The sequence below is a fragment of the Littorina saxatilis genome, linkage group LG10, assembly GCF_037325665.1.
Source record: "Littorina saxatilis isolate snail1 linkage group LG10, US_GU_Lsax_2.0, whole genome shotgun sequence".
In the NCBI taxonomy this organism is placed as follows: domain Eukaryota; kingdom Metazoa; phylum Mollusca; class Gastropoda; order Littorinimorpha; family Littorinidae; genus Littorina; species Littorina saxatilis.
Genome location: NC_090254.1, coordinates 45,180,796 through 45,203,295, shown reverse-complemented (window position 1 = coordinate 45,203,295; position 22,500 = coordinate 45,180,796). Strand labels below are relative to the sequence as shown.

At 41.1% G+C, this 22,500-nt stretch overlaps 1 protein-coding gene across 4 annotated transcripts in view; it reads left to right on the top strand.

Annotated features, from left to right (window-relative positions):
- Window positions 1–22,500, top strand: part of LOC138978934 (uncharacterized) — a 45,571-nt gene that overhangs the window by 3,764 nt on the left and 19,307 nt on the right. For all 4 annotated transcript variants that reach the window (XM_070351751.1, XM_070351749.1, XM_070351752.1 and 1 more), the window contains exon 2: window positions 19,922–20,067. In XM_070351751.1, the coding sequence (XP_070207852.1) occupies window positions 19,922–20,067 (146 nt within the window). The remainder of the gene's footprint in view (window positions 1–19,921; window positions 20,068–22,500) is intronic.

Here is a 22,500-nt window from a genome sequence, read left to right as displayed (position 1 = left end):
AATATGATACTGTGTAATTCAGAGCTTTGTGAAATTGTGCGTTCCTGCGTCGTATTTGCACTACAAACCGAAAACACGTTGTCAAGGTGGACAGGTCTCCATTTAAAATGAGCTTTACTAATATCCCCCTGAAATATGGGACTGGGTGGCCGAGTGGTAACGCACGTGCGCTCGGAAGCGAGAGGTTGGGAGTTCGACCCTGGGTCAGGGCGTTAGCAATTTTCTCCCCCCTTTCTTAACCTAGGTGGTGGGTTCAAGTGCTAGTCTTTCGGATGAGACGAAAAACTGAGGTCCCTTCATGTACACTACATTGGGGTGTGCACGTTAAAGATCCCACGATTGGCAAAAGGGTCTTTCCTGGCAAAATTGTATAGGCATAGATAAAAATGTCCACCAAAATACCCGTGTGACTTGGAATAATAGGCCGTGAAAAGTAGGATATGCGCCGAAATGGCTGCGATCTGCTGGCCGATGTGAATGCGTGATGTATTGTGTAAAAAAATCCATCTCACACGGCATAAATAAATCCCTGCGCCTTGAATATACAGTGCGCGATATAAATTGCATAAAATAAAAATAAAAAAATAAAAAAATAAATCCCTGCGCTTAGAACTGTACCCACGGAATACGCGCGATATAAGCCTCATATTGATTGATTGATTGAAATATGCCTTCCGAAACCAAGAATAGGACCCTCCTGATCTTTGGACCCTCTAAGGTTCCACAGAGTTAAAGTCGGGGTGGGGAACCCTCTAAGGTTCCACACAGTTAAAGTCGGGGTCAGGGACCCTCTAAGGTTCCACACAGTTAAAGTCGGGGTCAGGGACCCTCTAAGGTTCCACACAGTTAAAGTCGGGGTCAGGGACCCTCTAAGGTTCCACACAGTTAAAGTCGGGGTCAGGGACCCTCTCGGTGGAGCGTCCATGAGAAGCGTTGTGTATGTGTCGCGATAGATATGGGACTGGGTGGCCGAGTGGTAACGCTTTTGCGCTCGGAAGCGAGAGGTTGCGTGTTCGACCCTGGGTCAGGCCGCAATTTTCTCCCCCCCCTTTCCTAACCTAGGTGGTGGGTTTAAGTGCTAGTCTTTCGGATGAGACGAAAAACCGAGGTCCCTTCGTGTACACTACATTGGGGTGTGCACGTTAAAGATCCCACGATTGACAAAAGGGTCTTTCCTGGCAAAATTGTATAGGCATAGATAAAAATGTCCACCAAATACCCGTTTGACTTGGAATAAAGGCCGTGAAAGGTGAATGCTCGCCTAATAGGCTACTGAGCTTTACTGGCCGATGTGAATGCGTTATATATTGTGTGCAACGACATCTAAATCTTTAGATGTCGTTGATTGTGTGTAAAAAATGTCTGTTTGTCTGTCTGTCTGTAAAAAACTCCATTTCAAACGGCAGAAATTAATATGTAAGCGCCTAGGGCTATATCTAGATTAGGCGCATAAAAATGATCACAATGATAATAATAATAATAATAATAATAATAATAATAATAATAATAATGTATAATATTGTTTGTCCTTACCAGGTAGCGAGGTTGAAAACACAATAGCAACAACGTAACCCATACGTATGTCCTTGGGGGCCAGCTACCATTCTGACTGCTGTCACTCTTAACAAGGGTGGGATGAATAGGAGCCCTTAGCAACAACGTAACCCATACGTATGTCCTTGGGGGCCCGGTTAGCTAAGTTCGTAGAGCACTCGACTTGTGATCCTAAGGTCGCAGGTTCAACTCCGGTCAGGACGGACACGGGTCAACTTTATGTGCAGACGGTAGCCATGTCCCACCCCCGTGTCACCACAGTGGCACGTAAGAGACCTCGGTCATTCTGCCATAAGTGCAGATGGCTGGTACCACCTAAACACGCATACACTTGTGTATCTCATCAAAAGCCGTGAGGGCGTAAATCTCGAATTATCATTTAACCCATATCTAAATATTTAGCCTGCAGGACATGCAGCATTCTCTATCTTTTTACGTATGTCATCATGAGGGTGATTTGTGTTAGAGGTAGTATGGTCATGACGGTGGCAAGCTTGCGTGTAATGTCGTTACAGGTGTCAGTTGTTAAATGGAAGAAGTTACTCTTGCTTGGCAGTGAACCAGTTGACAAACAAAAGAATGTTGTACTCACTAATACAAGGACAGCAAACACAAACGTGCCAAATGTTCACCTTTTCGGAATCTTCTTCAGGGCTTACAAAAATTAAAACAAGTCGCGTGAAGCGATATAAAACATTTAGTCAAGATCAACACCACAAACCAATCATCGCCGAGACTACATTCAGATAGTCTCGGCTAACCATACCGAAGACCGAGACGGGTCACGCTCGCCTCCGCGGACCACGCGTCCGTAGTACTTACTGAACCTATTTTCTTTCATTCTGAGCACATTTTTAGAGTAAACATGACATATCTATTTATTTTTGAATTGAGGAGAAGATGCGGAATACAATGCAATCAATTTCAAATCTGTTTGCGAAAAATCGATTTTAATGACAACTTTAATTAGCAAACTCATTAATTAATGTTTAAGTACCTCCAAGCTGAAATGCAATACCAAAGTCCTCGCTTCGTTGAAGATTACTTGACTAAAATGCCAACCAATTTGGTTGTAAAATGAGAGCGTGACAGTGCAGCCTCAACTTTTACAAAAAGTCAGATATGACGTCATCAAAGACATGTATCAACAAAAGGAAAAATACCTCTGGGGATATTATACCCAGGAACTCTCATGAAAAGTTTCCCTGAACCGCTCTGTACAGACACACATACACCACGACTCTCGTCTCGGTTCCCCTCTATGTTAAAACATTTAGTCAAAACTTGACTATTGGGGGCCCGAGTAGCTCAGGTGGTAGAGCACTGGACTTGTGATCGAGAGGTCGCTGGTTCGAATCTGGGCCGGGCCGGGACGGACACGGGTCAACTTTATGTGCAGACCAAGAGACGGTATCCATCTCCCACCCCCGTGTCACCACAATGGCACGTCAAAGATCTTGGTCATTCTACCATAAGTGCAGATGGCTGATACGACCAAAACACGCAAACATCAAAAAGCCGTGAGGGCGTAAAACTCGAATCGTATAAACCAATTCATGTCTAATATAGGCAATTAAGACCTGACGGACAATAAGCCCCTTAACATTTACTACTTGACTAAATGTAAAAACGGAAACAAAAGGCAAAAGCAGCACGGATCCAAAACAAGGTGAAAAAGAAGATGGAGGAAAACACAAAGGGAGGGAAATTGTTTGTTTGTGAGTGTAAATATTTCTGGCTCGTTCTGTCTTCTTTTTACACCTTGTTTCCAGCTTCTACTTCCTCTTCTTTACCTGCTTTGTTCGGGGAGAGGGGGTGGCGGAGGGGGAAGGTTGACCTGTGTGAGGAGAAAATGAAGTTTCAGATTGTAATTCGACCTTACAGACAGAAGTAGAGAAGAAAACAAAACGCACACAAGCAGAGCTTCAACATAGAAATAAGCTTTCTCAGAGACAGAGAAGCCAAGACCAAAACCTTACCCTGACAATACAGATAGGAAACAGGGAGCCTACAACAGAGAAGTAAAAGACAAACATGTAATATTTCCGCTCCGTGTTTCCTGCAGGTTGAGATTTCCGCATTCATGTCGTGTTAGCGCGATCCTTCATTCCAGCGGGAATGACACAACTCGGTTTATCAAGAGGCTTGTCTTGACACCAACTTACAGGGCAGCACATCATGGCGTCGTGCAGACAAAAGTAGACCGCTTCGTCATTTGCATGGACCCGTATAACAGAGCTAGACAGAGTTAGACCGCTTCGTCATTTGCATGGACCCGTATAACAGAGTTAGACAGAGTTAGACCAGTTCGTCATTTGCATGGACCCGTAGAACAGAGTTAGACAGAGTTAGACCAGTTCGTCATTTGCATGGACCTGTAGAACAGAGTTAGACCAGTTTGTCATTTGCATGGACCCGTAGAACAGAGTTAGACAGAGTTAGACCAGTTCGTCATTTGCATGGACCTGTAGAACAGAGTTAGACCAGTTTGTCATTTGCATGGACCCGTAGAACAGAGTTAGACAGAGTTAGACCAGTTCGTCATTTGCATGGACCCGTAGAACAGAGTTAGACAGAGTTAGACCAGTTCGTCATTTGCATGGACCTGTAGAACAGAGTTAGACCAGTTTGTCATTTGCATGGACCCGTAGAACAGAGTTAGACAGAGTTAGACCAGTTCGTCATTTGCATGGACCTGTAGAACAGAGTTAGACCAGTTTGTCATTTGCATGGACCCGTAGAACAGAGTTAGACAGAGTTAGACCAGTTCGTCATTTGCATGGACCTGTAGAACAGAGTTAGACCAGTTTGTCATTTGCATGGACCCGTAGAACAGAGTTAGACAGAGTTAGACCAGTTCGTCATTTGCATGGACCCGTAGAACAGAGTTAGACAGAGTTAGACCAGTTCGTCATTTGCATGGACCTGTAGAACAGAGTTAGACCAGTTTGTCATTTGCATGGACCCGTAGAACAGAGTTAGACAGAGTTAGACCAGTTCGTCATTTGCATGGACCTGTAGAACAGAGTTAGACAGAGTTAGACCAGTTCGTCATTTGCATGGACCTGTAGAACAGAGTTAGACCAGTTTGTCATTTGCATGGACCCGTAGAACAGAGTTAGACAGAGTTAGACCATTTCGTCATTTGCATGGACCCGTAGAACAGAGTTAGACAGAGTTAGACCAGTTCGTCATTTGCATGGACCCGTAGAACAGAGTTAGACAGAGTTAGACCAGTTCGTCATTTGCATGGACCTGTAGAACAGAGTTAGACCAGTTTGTCATTTGCATGGACCCGTAGAACAGAGTTAGACAGAGTTAAACCAGTTCGTCATTTGCATGGACCTGTAGAACAGAGTTAGACCAGTTTGTCATTTGCATGGACCCGTAGAACAGAGTTAGACAGAGTTAGACCAGTTCGTCATTTGCATGGACCTGTAGAACAGAGTTAGACCAGTTTGTCATTTGCATGGACCCGTAGAACAGAGTTAGACAGAGTTAGACCAGTTCGTCATTTGCATGGACCCGTAGAACAGAGTTAGACAGAGTTAGACCAGTTCGTCATTTGCATGGACCTGTAGAACAGAGTTAGACAGAGTTAGACCAGTTTGTCATTTGCATGGACCCGTAGAACAGAGTTAGACAGAGTTAGACCAGTTCGTCATTTGCATGGACCCGTAGAACAGAGTTAGACAGAGTTAGACCAGTTCGTCATTTGCATGGACCCGTTGAACAGAGTTAGACAGAAGAAGAACAAGAACAAGAACAAGAAGAGTATAAGGAACAAGAAAAAGAACAAGAAAAAGAACAAGAACAAGATTGTTTTCTGATCATTTTGTTGTTGTTGTGTTTGTTTGTTTAATTGTTTGTTTGTGTGTTAATTTGTAAGTTTGTTTCTCTGTTTGTGTGTATGTTTGTTTTATCTCCTAGTTTGAAGATAGTAATGTCACTGATCCAGCCTCTTCATAGCAAAATGGCGGTTTTTTGAAGTCAAGTATAATGAATTCAAAGTCCCCGGCCTTAAAACCGGAAGTGAGCGTACGCTTAATGAACAAGGCAGGAAGAGCCCCATGACACATTTAACACTACTGTCAGCACTCGCTATCATAATTAATTTATGTGACCGCTTTACAGCTGTCACCATTCGGGCAGTCATTCTTCATCTTGGGGGATTGTGCATAAATGTTAATGTATTTCTGTCGTGCGTGTAACTTTAAGAATGGGGACTTGAACGTGCGTCACAGTATATATACGTTGCTGAATACACAACATTATTTAAGACAAACTTGGACATGTAATTGCTTCTCCTATTCATCATCAACTGAAATATTTTTTTATTATGCGACGATACATCAAATACCTCGGCTTCACCGCAGTACGAAGAAAAAGCGAGACAGCGGGACATGTTGTCAGAAGATAATGGGGATCTGTCGCTCCTCGAGCTATCAAGTACTGAAGTCGTGATGTTTCATCGCGGTGCCTGTTTTAGGCAGAAACGATGAGATATCCTGTCAAAGTTCGTTAAGCGAATTTCCCTTCCTGAAGCCCGTGATATTTCATCACGGTTCCTGTTTTAGGCAAAAACGATGAGATATCCTGTCAGAGTTCGGTGAGCGAATTTCCCCTCCTGAAGCCCATGATGTTTTATCACGGTTCCTGTTCTAGGCAGACACGATTAGATATCCTGTCAAAGCTCGTTGAGCGAATTTCCCTTCACGAAGCCCATGATGTTTCAACGAGTTGGCTGCTTCAGGCAGACACGGTGAGATATCCTGCAGTGTTGTTCCCGGACACAGAAGACAATAGGTCAGTTGGACCTGGGTTCTTCTGCGTTCCCAGCCATGCTAAATGTTTAATTCGGTCTGTTGGGCGAAGTCCACAGTCCACCACAGCGACATTGCCGACCCCCACAGCTTCTCGTGGGCCTTCACTGGCCAGGGCGGACCTGGATTCGATGCATTATTGGCCAAACTGTCGTGCTCGCACACAATAATGTGTCAAAAGACAACCGGTGTGTCGAAACTATCGGGCATTCGACTGGCCTGGGGTCAGAACAATGCGTCAGATCAAAAACGTATGGGTAAATGACCAAAGGCCGAAGCCTGGGAACATCACTGATCCTGTCATTGTTCGATGAGCGAATTTCACTTCCGTGAGGCCATGATGTTTCATCGAGTTGCCTGCTTTAGGCATCGACGACGGGACATATTCTCAGTGACAAGGGAAGGAAACAGTGTCAGCGGCATCTCTCTCTCTATCTCTATCTGTCTTTTTATCTCTGTCTCTCTCCCTCTCTGTCTCTCCCTCTCTGGCTTTGTCTATGTCTCTCTCTGTCTCTCTTAAGAATGTTACCCTCAATGGGCGAGGGCCGGATGAAAAAAAGCATGTATACATTGCTTATTCTGTTACCCTCGATAAATAAATAAAGTTCAGAGTTCAAAGTTCTGTCTCTCTCTCCCTTGTTTCATGGAGTTGCCCGTTTTGGGGTGATAAGACGGGACATATTCTCAGCGACAGGGGAAGACCACAGTAAGGGCGACGTCCGTCATGCTGACATCTTCATGACTTCCTCACGCAAACACCTCATTGTCTTCCCTTCTGCTTGGCAGAGCGAGCGATGAATTCATTACGTAGCGGGTTCTCATACCGTCGATTCAAATTACTTTAAAATCTCATTGTTCTGAAGTTTGGGCATGTGGTATAGTCTTTGGAAGTGTATATTTTTCACATGCGCGTTTGCAGCCTGGCTGGATGTCAGTTAGGGGCAAATTACATCTGCGCAGAATCAGCGGCGCTGCAAGCTGCGATAGGCATTATGGCGAGTAATTGGCCTGTTTTCTTTTCACGCAAAGTGTAGCGGGCTGGGGAAAAAAAGAATTACCCCAATTATCTGCAGTGCGTCGTTTGTGCCGCTGACTCTGCGCAGGTGTATTTCCCCCTATATGAGTAATATACGAGACTTTCGTTACAGCCTCTGGTCCTCCCCATTAAAGACAACCCAATAAGTTTACTGGCCTCCCCATTAAAGATAACCCAATAGGTTTACTGGCCTCCCCATTAAAGATAACCCAATAGGTTTACTGGCCTCCCCATTAAAGATAACCCAATAGGTTTACTGGCCTCCTTTTCAATATTGCATTGCTGTTGTACAAATTAATTAAACACATGAAGATAAGTAAACTTTCGACATGCACAAGGAGTTCAACCGTCACTCATGCTGCGAAGAATAAAGCCACAGGAATTTTTGCGGAGCCCTCTTCTGGTGTGTGCAATTTGAAGGGACGTGTACCACAAGCTGGCGAGGACATAAATAAAGAGACATGAGACAATCGTGTTGGAAACAAAGGCTCTTTGTCTCGCGAGACGTTACGAGAATACCCGAAAAGCAACAGCTAACTAACTAATAAGCTAGAACAAGAATGATGACGTACATCCGACGGGGAGCATTGTTTCACAGGCACCTGACACTAATCATTTTCTTGGGATATGATAATGTTATATTGGTTGTTTCAGCTTCTTGGATTTAAACAAAAACTGACATACTATGTACATGTATCTATTGAACATTGGATTTCCCTATCAAAAACCAAGAATGGAAAGTTATTTTTGAACATTTAATTTATGACAGAACAAAAGATTACATTCGCGAATAGGAACAAGAGTCTGCAGGTGAGAAGAACAAGATATCAATGAAAATGTGACAACAGTGACCCTCCACCACGGAATGAGTCGCATGTCACCTTTGCATGATTTTCATATTGTTACATTTTCTTAAAGAGTTTTTTTATGCTCTATCCAGTGGTGAAACCCGTTTTAGAAAAGAGCGAAAACTGTTTGAGTTATAAGCCTGTGACTAAGGTGACCCTCACACTGTTACCAGACACTCCCCGGACTTATATTAAGCCTAGCGCAGAACCGCGCGAGGTGACATGCGGCTCATTTCGTGGTGGAGGATCACAAATGTACTCACCAAAACACAATACTAAAATCTGATATCATACACCAAGAATTACATTCACAGTTAGGTCAACCAAGTGGTCTGGAAAATGGACAGACAGATCAACACTTATGGTACAAATAATGAACTTAGCATAGAAAGCGTTGCTATTCTCAGTCTCTGGCGAGATACATCTCTCCATTTTGACTTCGATGTCCTTTCTTTCGGCATCAGAGGTCGGCCAGAACTCACATTCAGGGGGCTGGCAGTGACATTGGAAGAGGTCATGTTTGTTTGTCTTTCAACTAAAATGGATCGATATGTAAAAGTTGCATTTTTGACCAAGCTTAACGTTTGACACAAATATCGGCAATGATTGTTCCCCGAACGCGGTTTCGTGTGACAGTAGGTGTCTCGATCTGAGTAAAATGACATATGACTAAGTGCCAAAAGGTGCTCACAGAACAGAAGACGACTTTGTTTTACAATAAAAATGTTTCTAAAAACGTGTGTCTGCTGAAAATTGGTGTGTGTGTGGATGAATGTGCGAAGAGATAGTGGACATAATTTCGTGTGTCTGACTTGAACGGATTTGAAGTTATCTTTGTTTAAAGTCAAAAATAACGCCAAAACCGGCCATCTGAAAACGGACATCGTGATACCTCGTGTTTTGAATATGCCACAGAAAAATAACAAGAAGCACAAATGAATTGCATTTAGTTTGATTGAATGCCTGAAACATCGCTTTACAGACGAGACCAAACGTCAAATCTAAATCTCGAGAGAATTTTTTTTTTTCGATAACCGAATTTTAAGGTGTCGCACGCAAGATGTGTCGTCATCACGGCATACATTTTTCAATCGCAGATATTTACTAAATTTCTTTTTCAAAAATTCTGGAATTGATGTCGACACGTCAAGCGATAACGGTGTATCAAACTGCTGTCTTTCAAGTAATCCAGCAAAGACTGCAGAACTTTTGAACAGCATTTTTGAAAACGATTTGAAAATTTCGTCATATCTTGCGTGCGACAAAATGTTCGGTAATTAACGGTTATTTTCTTTTAAAAACAAAATTTACATGTACAAAGATCTACTTCATCTACGGAACCACGTGACACATTCTGTGTTCAAAATTTGTGAAGAAATCACGAACCACGAATGCGCTATCAAGTGTTGAAATTATGTCGTCAACATCTTTTCAGATCTTGCGTGCGACACCATCTTGCGTTCAACATAAAATGTCACTACCTTATCGAGTTTAATGGGTAAAACTAACTATTTGTTGTCTTAGTTTAATCTTCTTAATTAAAAGCGTAATAAAACCGAACTTCCAAGATGAATTTTAATTGAGATTAGCGAAAGAGCGGGCACGCAAGTCGACCTTAAAGTAAAAGAATGATAACACGAGCGTTTGTCGTGTTGTCTTGCGTGCAACACATTGTCCAAAAAGGAAAATGTATATTTTTCTCAGACGTTTTTTAAGTTGAAACCTTGAAACTTCACACACATTTGGGGCTTAATCGCCCCCATGCATGGTAAAAGTCTTGTTGACCCTTGTCAGATTTCAAGGTCACGGCTGGGTCACATGTGACTGGGTGGCCGAGTGGTAACGCACTTGCGCTCGGAAGCGAGAGGTTGCGTGTTCGACCCTGGGTCAGGCCGCAATTTTCTCCCCCCTTTCCTAACCTAGGTGGTGGGTTCAAGTGCTAGTCTTTCGGATGAGACGAAAAACCGAGGTCCCTTCGTGTACACTACATTGGGGTGTGCACGTTAAAGATCCCACGATTGACAAAAGGGTCTTTCCTGGCAAAATTGTATAGGCATATAATAGATAAAAATGTCCACCAAATACCCGTTTGACTTGGAATAAAGGCCGTGAAAGGTGAATGCTCGCCTAATAGGCTACTGAGCTTTACTGGCCGATGTGAATGCGTTATATATTGTGTGTAAAAAATGTCTGTTTGTCTGTCTGTCTGTAAAAAATTCCATTTCAAACGGCAGAAATTAATATGTAAGCGCCTAGGGCTATATCTAGATTAGGCGCATAAAAATGATAATAATAATAATAATAATGTGGTTCAGAAAACGGATGAAACATATTTTTTCAGAGATTTTTGAAGCTAGAACCTTCAAACTTCAAACAACGCTTTTGCTTAATGATTGTTCAACATAGAGAATTCAAGGTTGATCCTTGAGAAATGTGAAGGTCATAGCAGGGTCTCGTGTGGGTAAAAATGAGATTGTTCGGACACTGCATGTAGCATGGAACGACAAAACATAAGTCATGTCATATTTCAGATATCAGTACATTTACAAATGGACAACACCAGCAAACATGAACCAAGTCTGGTCGACCTTTGTCAAATGTCAAGGTCAAAGTGGCGTTATGGTTTGGGTAAAAAAAAAAGGAAATTGTATTGAACTTCAATTTATATAAAACCAAAGTCTGGTTGATCTGTTTTAAGATTTAAGGTCAAATCTGTTATTTAAGGTCAAATCAAATAGAAATTTGTTGATGCTTAAATCTTTGAAATTTCCAACAGGTTTGAGGTTTGACAACTTCTGGACTTTGAAATCTGGTATGGTTGATCCTGGTAATATTAATTGGTCAAAACATCAAGATCAACAATTATAAAATAAGCACTTTCACCAATGTCAAGTGAGCAATAGCAGCAAACGTGAGTCTTATAAAGATTATCACTTTTTGTGTGACCTCAACTTGACCCCTCTGAATGCTCTCAATCATGGAAATTGACCACACTTTGATTATAACCAAACAACATCAAAACTTTGGAATGTGTGAAGTTTCAAAGGTGTTGCTTAAAAGGCGTTCGTGAAAATGACAATTGTATGTGTCTGACTTCAATGCGACCCCGCTGCGACCTTGACGTTTGATTTTATCAACCAGACTTTCATCATGTGTGAATGACTTCAAACACTATAAAACTAGTTGAAGAAATTGACAATTTTTCAAAGTTTAAGCCAGATGGCACTGCTGTGACCTTGAAATTTGACAAACATTAACCAGGCGGTCACCTTTTTTAGAAAATATCCTTAAAGGATCTTTAACCTTACTGTGACCTTGGAATTTGATGAGGTTTAATTTAACTTGCGTAGTGTGCCAAGTTTCAAGGCCCTAGCTTCAAAAACATATGAGAAAACCTCATTGAAAAATGTATATGTTTGACCTCAACGCGACCCTGCTGTGACCTTGACTTTTTCAACCAGACTTTAATCGTGTGTGAACATTATACACTAGAACTGTGTGTATTTTCAAAGCTCGTGCTATAAACGCGCTGAATAAATTGAAAATATTCCACATTTGGACCAGATGTGACCCCGCTGTGACCTTGAACTTTGACAAAGATTAACCAGCAGTTCACTTTTAATGAGGTTTTATAAAAATGCTGAAAGTATGTGAAGTATGTAAAGTCTAACTGATCTAGTATTAAAACATGTAAGACGTGACAACGACAATTTTCCAGTTTGCAAAGGAAATTTAACCTCGCTGTGACCTTGAAATTCAATGTTGTTTAATGTGACTAGTGGTACCCGTGCTACGCACTTTGTGTGCTGCGCATGCGATGTCATTTTGTTGGTTATGTGCTTGTGAAAATGTTGTTTGCACCCCTCCCCCCCCCCCCCCCCCCCCCCGCACATTATCCCGCATATAATGAATTATATTCTCTTGGTGAAAAATAAAATGTTAACCCTTACACCGGTGCAATTCTGTAACACATGTTACATAGCCACTGGTGAATTAACAGAGAGAAAAATAACAAAAAACAGTCATATAGGTTTTCGCATCAATGGGAGGTAATCGGAACTGACCAAAAAGACTGCGCGACCGCACGCGACTATACAAACAAACAAAATAAAATACAGCAGGTATGACGTTTGCATGAATCCATGATTACGTCTACATGAACAACAGTGATAAAAGTGCGCATCTCTTCCCAGCCGTGCAGCGCTTTGAAAGTTGGAAGCATTAAAATTTAAACGGGTAAAAAGCCATCGTGAAGATACGAAAAAAAGTATGACGTCTAAAATACTTAATGATTCAAACGCATAGTATAACATATGTAATTGACAACATTGTCAACAGAAAATATATACATGGTTCACACACACAATCGAGTACACACATCCATCCATGCTTATTTAAAGTCATGTATACACACACACATACATACATGGCATCAAGCAACACACAATTAAATGACACATATGGAATATGGAAAACGTATAATGGACATGAACATGGCAAGTAATTTACACCGTTACCTACTATAAAATTGATGATATATATATACCACTCACTTGCTATTCGCCTAAAAGCTTGCGGTGTGCTGTGACACATATAAGAAACCAGAAGAAAAAAGGACTTTACTTTGGCGAAAAGAGCATATGCTGCTTATTTTTGTACATAACTGCTATAACTGTATTTTTTCCGAACACTTACATGTAAAAAACATAGAGATATATCTTACCATTTCACTAAGACAGCCAAAATAACGGTCAAATTAAGGGGAGATCATGATGACGTACATGTCTATGGTTGCACCGGGGGAAAATATTTAGTCGCTGGAACCTATAAGGTATAACACATGTTACATAGCCACTGGTGAATTAACAGAGAGAAAAATAACAAAAAACAGTCATATAGGTTTTCGCATCAATGGGAGGTAATCGGAACTGACCAAAAAGACTGCGCGACCGCACGCGACTATACAAACAAACAAAATAAAATACAGCAGGTATGACGTTTGCATGAATCCATGATTACGTCTACATGAACAACAGTGATAAAAGTGCGCATCTCTTCCCAGCCGTGCAGCGCTTTGAAAGTTGGAAGCATTAAAATTTAAACGGGTAAAAAGCCATCGTGAAGATACGAAAAAAAGTATGACGTCTAAAATACTTAATGATTCAAACGCATAGTATAACATATGTAATTGACAACATTGTCAACAGAAAATATATACATGGTTCACACACACAATCGAGTGCACACATCCATCCATGCTTATTTAAAGTCATGTACACACACACACACATACATACATGGCATCAAGCAACACACAATTAAATGACACATATGGAATATGGAAAACGTATAATGGACATGAACATGGCAAGTAATTTACACCGTTACCTACTATAAAATTGATGATATATATATACCACTCACTTGCTATTCGCCTAAAAGCTTGCGGTGTGCTGTGACACATATAAGAAACCAGAAGAAAAAAGGACTTTACTTTGGCGAAAAGAGCATATGCTGCTTATTTTTGTACATAACTGCTATAACTGTATTTTTTCCGAACACTTACATGTAAAAAACATAGAGATATATCTTACCATTTCACTAAGACAGCCAAAATAACGGTCAAATTAAGGGGAGATCATGATGACGTACATGTCTATGGTTGCACCGGGGGAAAATATTTAGTCGCTGGAACCTATAAGGTATAACACATGTTACATAGCCACTGGTGAATTAACAGAGAGAAAAATAACAAAAAACAGTCATATAGGTTTTCGCATCAATGGGAGGTAATCGGAACTGACCAAAAAGACTGCGCGACCGCACGCGACTATACAAACAAACAAAATAAAATACAGCAGGTATGACGTTTGCATGAATCCATGATTACGTCTACATGAACAACAGTGATAAAAGTGCGCATCTCTTCCCAGCCGTGCAGCGCTTTGAAAGTTGGAAGCATTAAAATTTAAACGGGTAAAAAGCCATCGTGAAGATACGAAAAAAAGTATGACGTCTAAAATACTTAATGATTCAAACGCATAGTATAACATATGTAATTGACAACATTGTCAACAGAAAATATATACATGGTTCACACACACAATCGAGTGCACACATCCATCCATGCTTATTTAAAGTCATGTACACACACACATACATACATGGCATCAAGCAACACACAATTAAATGACACATATGGAATATGGAAAACGTATAATGGACATGAACATGGCAAGTAATTTACACCGTTACCTACTATAAAATTGATGATATATATATACCACTCACTTGCTATTCGCCTAAAAGCTTGCGGTGTGCTGTGACACATATAAGAAACCAGAAGAAAAAAGGACTTTACTTTGGCGAAAAGAGCATATGCTGCTTATTTTTGTACATAACTGCTATAACTGTATTTTTTCCGAACACTTACATGTAAAAAACATAGAGATATATCTTACCATTTCACTAAGACAGCCAAAATAACGGTCAAATTAAGGGGAGATCATGATGACGTACATGTCTATGGTTGCACCGGGGGAAAATATTTAGTCGCTGGAACCTATAAGGTATAACACATGTTACATAGCCACTGGTGAATTAACAGAGAGAAAAATAACAAAAAACAGTCATATAGGTTTTCGCATCAATGGGAGGTAATCGGAACTGACCAAAAAGACTGCGCGACCGCACGCGACTATACAAACAAACAAAATAAAATACAGCAGGTATGACGTTTGCATGAATCCATGATTACGTCTACATGAACAACAGTGATAAAAGTGCGCATCTCTTCCCAGCCGTGCAGCGCTTTGAAAGTTGGAAGCATTAAAATTTAAACGGGTAAAAAGCCATCGTGAAGATACGAAAAAAAGTATGACGTCTAAAATACTTAATGATTCAAACGCATAGTATAACATATGTAATTGACAACAGAAAATATATACATGGTTCACACACACAATCGAGTGCACACATCCATCCATGCTTATTTATTTAAAGTCATGTACACACACACACACATACATACATGGCATCAAGCAATACACAATTAAATGACACATATGGAATATGGAAAACGTATAACTGACATGAACATGGTAAGTAATTTACACCGTTATCTACTATAAAATTGATGATATATATATACCACTCACTTGCTATTCGCCTAAAAGCTTGCGGTGTGCTGTGACACATATAAGAAACCAGAAGAAAAAAGGACTTTACTTTGGCGAAAAGAGCATATGCTGCTTATTTTTGTACATAGCTGCTATAACTGTATTTTTTCCGAACACTTACATGTAAAAAACATAGAGATATATCTTACCATTTCACTAAGACAGCCAAAATAACGGTCAAATTAAGGGGAGATCATGATGACGTACATGTCTATGGTTGAACCGGGGGAAAATATTTAGTCGCTGGAACCTATAAGGTTATACGGCGACTTATCAGGTGATAATGTTTCGAACTTATCTTTTAAAAATTAAGTAAACAAATCTATGGAATATTTTGGAGTTCCATTAACAGATAAACAGATCTATCTATCTTCTTATTATTTTAGGTTCGTCTGGGGTAGAGAAATAAAACACACAGCTAGGTTCGTCTGAGGTGCGGTCGCGTAGTGTTTAATGTAGTGTTTAGAAGAAGAACCAATCACAGATCTCTTTCGCCGCGATGTCAAAGTTCAGGTCAAAGTTCACTGTTGTCTGCTCAAATTTGCGAGACAAACCTCTTCAAACTTTGTTCGTGGACAAAATTGGAAGTCGGGACCTAGCGGAATCGATTTCCTGGGTCACGTTGGCATAGCAACCGAAGGAGAAGGCACAAATCCGCGCGGTTTGGTCACAGGAATCGAAAAACCACCGAAAAACCTACCAGTATTATATAGTAGATGTGCACCATACCTGGAGGTCATTATACTTTGGTTGTGTGCCAAGTTTCAAAGCCCTAGCTTTAAAAACGTGCGAGATAACCTTAATGCTATGACTCAGTGCCGTTTTGAATGATATAACGAACAAAATTATCGTTATTTGTAAAATCATTTGGGTAAATTTATCTTTTCTTTTCGTAATTGGGTTCCGGCATCTGTTGTCTTAACAAAAATCACAATATCAGTCGTGTTTGTCAACTTTTATTTTTTAGCCCCTTTGTCCGCTTTTCGTGCGCACCTTTTGGCACTTAGTCATATATTGATAAAAATGCAAATACCGAACACAACGTGCTTGATATAATAACCCTAGCTGTCACAGCAACCCTCGTGTTCAATTGTGCAATTTTGTTTCAGTTTCGGCAAAGTGAGATAAGTTCTTGCTAAAAGTTCGTGTTCATTATTCGCTTTTTAACTTGATGAAAATACAGAATTGTTTGACCCACAAATGGTGTTCAGGCAGAACAAAACAAAGTTTCAAAAACACGGTTCGTGGGATATAAACATATTATATGAAATGCTTCCTTCAAACTTCTTGGCTTTGTTCTGAAGGAAGGGGTGGGCTTAGTTCTGAAGGAAGGGGTGGGCTTTGTTCTGAAGGAAGGGGTGGGCTTTGTTCTGAAGGAAGGGGTGGGCTTTGGGCGGGACGGGAGCAATGTTCCACAAGTTCTTAACGGAGAGATTCGTTGTTGTTTTTAAATATAAACATATTAAATAAGTTCTTGTGTGTGAAAATTATATTCCGAACGAAGAAACTACCATTCCATAGGCGGCATAAGCAGACTAATATATTTCGTTCTTTTTTTATTTTTTTTCTTAAAAAGCGTGCTCGCTTGTGTGTGAAAGAGTGTGTGTGTGTGTGTGTGTGTGTGTGTGTGTGCTTGTGCGTGTGCTTGTGTGTGTGTGTGTGTGTGTCTGTGTGTGTGTGTGTGTGTGTGTGTGTGTGTGTGTGTGTGTGTGTGTGTGTGTGTGTGGGTGGGTGTGGTATTATGTACGTGCGTGCTCGTGCATCTGTTTATTTAAATATTCGTTTAAAAAAAATGTGTTTGTTTGTTTGTGTATTTGTTTGTTTGTTTGTTCAGTAACCGTCTTACATCCTTTCTATAGCACAGGAGACAATAGGCATATTATACCCTGGCTGAAGGCTTGCGGTCTATATAAGCAAAAGGTCATTGCTGGCTGTCCTCCAGTTGACAGCATTAAGTATCAAGGAAATAACTTTCTGACACTAACATAAACTGCCTCCAGTCCCCTGCCCCCTGTTTATCAAATTCTTTCTCCACGTAGTTCCGACTCTTCGGCTTTATTCTTTGTCTAGTCAAAATATCGGACCCTTCTGTTACGCCGAAAACACAAAAGCTGTGAATCTATCTGATAAGACAATCTCTCCAGTTGGACACTTGTTGAAATCCACGAGTCTGGTTCAGACATTTAAGCCTCAAATTACCTTCTCTTTTTTTTTGTTTTGTTTTGTTTTTTAACGCCCAGCCGACCACAAAGGGCCATATCAGGGCGGTGCTGCTTTGACATATAACGTGCGCCACACACAAGACAGAAGTCGCAGCACAGGCTTCATGTCTCACCCAGTCACATTATTCTGACACCGGACCAACCAGCCCTAGCACTAACCCCATAATGCCAGACGCCAGGCGGAGCAGCCACTAGATTGCCAATGTTAAAGTCTTAGGTATGACCCGGCCGGGGTTCGAACCCACGACCTCCCGATCACGGGGCGGACGCCTTACCACTAGGCCAACCGTGCCGGTCTCAAATGAACTGGGCGAAGTCGACTGCGCGAAGTATACTTCTGGACTATAATTTGTGTTTCAAGCACCGGAGAGAAGCAGCGCCCAGAAGCTCATTCACTCACTTTTATTTGATTAATTACCATTCTTGTGGGGCGTTTTTGATCCAATCGTGTCATCTGAGTCCAGATTCAGGTATACAGTGGATTCTCCAGATTCACCAAAGTAGTAAAATTCGCAAGAAACTCCTCTTAATCTGTCAGATCATATAGTATCCCTTTCAGGTGAGCTTGGGCGTAAACTATAACAAGTGGATTATAAACGCAGACTGGCATTTACACGTTTTAATCATTTTGTATCGTCATTCTGTTAATTATTCAAACAGGTTGACATTTACAGCAAGCTGTCTGAAGTCCTTGGTAATCAGTCAAGCATCAAGGTTTCCAATTTGCATACGGAACATAATTAAATAATATAACAGACATAAACTGTTTTTATGTGTTATACTCTTACTTTCTGCCTATGTCTTAATCCCAAGCGCAAGACAAATTCTTCTATGTGAAAATTGAAGCCAATAAAATTTGAGTTGAGTTGAGTTGAGTTGAGTTGAGTTGAGTTAAACCTCACGCCAAGTTTCCTACATAAGTAATCTGATAAATGGGTCAGTTAATGTATTTTGATACTACATTTGCAAACGGTATGAGACAGATACAATAGGCCTTTTTTTTTACTGACTGACTTTGTCATTTTTAACAATCTTATTCTAAATTGTTTTTGTTTTCGTTTTTTGTTTATGTTTAATGTTTTTGAGTTTACCTAGATTTGTTTTATCTCTTGTTGGTTGTTGTGATTGTTGTTGTTGTTGTTGTTGTTGTTGTTGTTGGTGGTGGTGGTGGTGGTGGTGGTGTTGTTGTTGTTGTTGTTGTTGTTGTTCTTTCCTTTGTCTTCCACGTCCGTTTTGTCAGTTTTCTGTTCCTTCTCAATATAATTTTCGTCATCTGATTCGTCTGTATTTCGTATTTTTTCTTTATTGACTTTTGCATTTGTTTTGTCCGTTTTCTTTCTCTTCTCCTCGTCACCGTCCTTCTCTTATCGTTTTCCTCATCCGTGCTGTCCATTTCATCTTTTTCGTCTTGCTTATCTGTCTTGTCATCATCATCATCATCATCATCATCATTATCATCATCATCATCATCATCATCATCATCATCATCATCATCATCATCATCATCATTACTACCACAATAGTCATCATCTTGCCATTTCATATTGCTAAAACTAGAGATCAGATCCTTGCTGTGACTTGGCGTAGAGTTTAAAGCTTCGGCACAACAAGGAAAGTATAATAATTCAGGCGCCTGTGCCGGCACAACAAGGAAAGTATAATAATCCAGGCACCTGTACCGGTCAAGCTTTCACCAAGAAATGTATGAGAGCTGTGCACGGTAAATAAAGAGACTGACGCAAAGCACAACATCGCCCGACAAAGACAGATCACTACGACGCAGTTCATTCCATCACTGAGAGTCGCATAAGCTGGGCATGTCAAGTGACTAGCTCACAGAAGACAATGGCATTACAGGCCCACGCCTGAAGAATCACAATGCCCCCCCCCCCCCCCCCTCCCCCCCCTTGACTCCAAAAACAAGGGAGGCAATTGTGTGACGAATTGAGTCGAGTACAATGGAATATATTCAAAATAAAAATCATATTAATTCAAATGTGTTAATCAATTTTCGATTTTAATCAATTTTCGATTTGAATCAATTTTTGAATTTAATCAATTTTCGATTTTAATCAATATTTGATTTGAATCAATTTTCGATTTTATTCAATTTTCGATTTTAATTAAACAATGGTCGATTTTGAGTGTGAATCAAACAACCGACGTTTTCAGAGGTGTATTCAATGTTGCACAAGATGCAGTCAAGATGTTGAGTTTCGGTATGTGTTTTAACACAAACAAATGCGATTGTTGTTTCCAGTGGAGCTGACGGCCAAGTTCCCCGACGTTTGGCGCATCCAGCAGGTGTTCATCCACGTGCCGGACAACGACCCCTACGTGCACAGGGGCCGGGGCAACGACTACCGCTACCACAAGACTGTCGGCCACTGGGCATGGAATCTCATGGTCAGTCGTTGAAGTTGTTAGTGGTGGTGGTGGTGGTGGTGGAGGGGGCCGGGGCAACAACTACCGCTACCACAAGACTGTCGGCCATTGGGCATGGAATCTCATGGTCAGTCGTTGTAGTTGTTAGTGGTGGTGGTGGTGGTGGAGGGGGCCGGGGCAACAACTACCGCTACCACAAGACTGTCGGCCATTGGGCATGGAATCTCATGGTCAGTTGTTGTCGCTGTTGTTGTTGTTTGTGGTGATGGTGGTGGTGGTGGTGGTGGTGGATGGGGCAACGACTACCGCTACCTCAAGACTGTCGGCCACTGGGCATGGAATCTCATGGTCAGTCGTTGTCGTATTTGTTGTTGTTTGTGGTGGTGGCGGTGGTGGTACCGGTGGTATGGTAGTGGGTCAGTTGTTGTTGTTCAAATCAAATCAATCAAATCAAATTAGCTTTATTATCTCAACCCGCTTGCCGGTGGTGGCGCATACATATGAATTCAAACGAAACACTACAACATTATTAACATTAAAATATAAATCATAAGTACCAGTAACTTATACAATTCTTAATGATCAAAAAAATGAAAGATTCAATCGTGTTGTTGGGTTTGGTGGCGGTGGTAGTGGTGGTGTTGTCGTTGCTGTTTTTGTGTGTGTAAATCATGGGGATTTGAATCTGATAGTGAGTTGTTGTTTTTGTGTGTGTAAATCATGGGGATTTGAATCTGATAGTGAGTTGTTGTTTTTGTGTGTGTAAATCATGGGGATTTGAATCTGATAGTGAGTTGTTGTTTTTGTGTGTGTAAATCATCGGCATTTAAATCTGATAGTGAGTTGTTGTTTTTGTGTGTGTAAATCATGGGGATTTGAATCTGATAGTGAGTTGTTGTTTTTGTGTGTGTAAATCATGGGGATTTGAATCTGATAGTGAGTTGTTGTTTTTGTGTTTGTTTGTTGTGTTTTGCCGTGAATTTTTTTTATTAAATGGATGCGTGACAGATATTCATATTCTGTGAATAGATAGATGGATGAAAGGTGGGATGGATGTGTAGATAAATGTCTATGTACGTTTCTGCTTCTATATCTGCTTTTTAATCTGCCAGGAGACCTATGTCTAGGTATGTTTCATTCACCTACACTATCATTATCAGAACACTGTGTTATCTTCTTCTGCTTCTGCATTCGTGGGCTGAAACTCCCACGTACACTCGTGTTTTTTGCACGGGTGGAATTTTACGTGTATGACCGTTTTTTACCCCGCCATTTAGGCAGCCATACGCCGTTTTCGGAGGAAGCATGCTGGGTATTTTCGTGTTTCTATAACCCACCGAACTCTGACATGGATTACAGGATCTTTTTCGTGCGCACTTGGTCTTGTGCTTGCGTGTACACACGGGGGGTGTTCGGACACCGAGGAGAGTCTGCACACAAAGTTGACTCGGAGAAATAAATCTCTCGCCGAACGTGGGGACGAACTCACGCTGACAGCGGCCAACTGGATACAAATCCAGCGGGCTACCGACTGAGCTAGCTACATCCCCGCCCAGAACACTGTGTTATAATGACATACATTTTACACAAGAAAGGAATCGAGAGAAAGGGAGGCATGCAGACAGACAGAGATAAGGGGACACGACCTACGCTGACCTTAATCATAGACATATCTAATAGACCCCTGCCCTGGTTAACACTGAATGTGTTACTGTCATTCGTCATGTCAGGCCCGCAAGTGTGGCTATGACGTCATGACCGTAACCGTTCCAGGCAAGCTCTGACGTTATGGATGTCAGAGCTGTCGTGATACTGACACAAGCCTTCCTGTTATGAATGCTGAAGTCGGTAACTGTTTCGTCCTGACAGTACACAGTCACATAAAATACAACAAAAGACTTTCAGTTATCGTGCGTGATGTATTCGTTGCCATGCCAAAACGGAAGAGGAAGCGAGAAACGAATGGCTTCCCTTACATGCATAGCGTAGTGCTCAGACAGTCACGCAATAATTGTATATTGTGCTCGGATAGTTCAAACAATAAGGTCAAACAAAAATATATGTTGGTTAAGGGTAACCCGACCGACCCTATTTTTTCCAGCCGACCCTAAACCTTTTTTTCATTTCTAAAAAAACCTAAAAATGTTGGCACATTTTGAGAACCAAACTGAGACTAAGGGAAGTAAACGCCTTTAAAATCTACTAATTATGTATATTTTTTTAAAGCCGACCTACCGACCCTATCTTTTGTGGTCACGTTACCGTAAACCAACATATATATATTTGTGTCTGGCCAAATGTTTGTTTTGGATGGCAACTAGTGTTGGCAGATAGATAAACCTTTTTATAATTGAAGTTTGTTGGTTTGTTTGTGTGTAGGATTTGTGTGTGCACTGGAGCGTGTGGCTTTTTATAGGCTAGATATCGTACGAGTTGTGTCCCCTGAATGTAGGG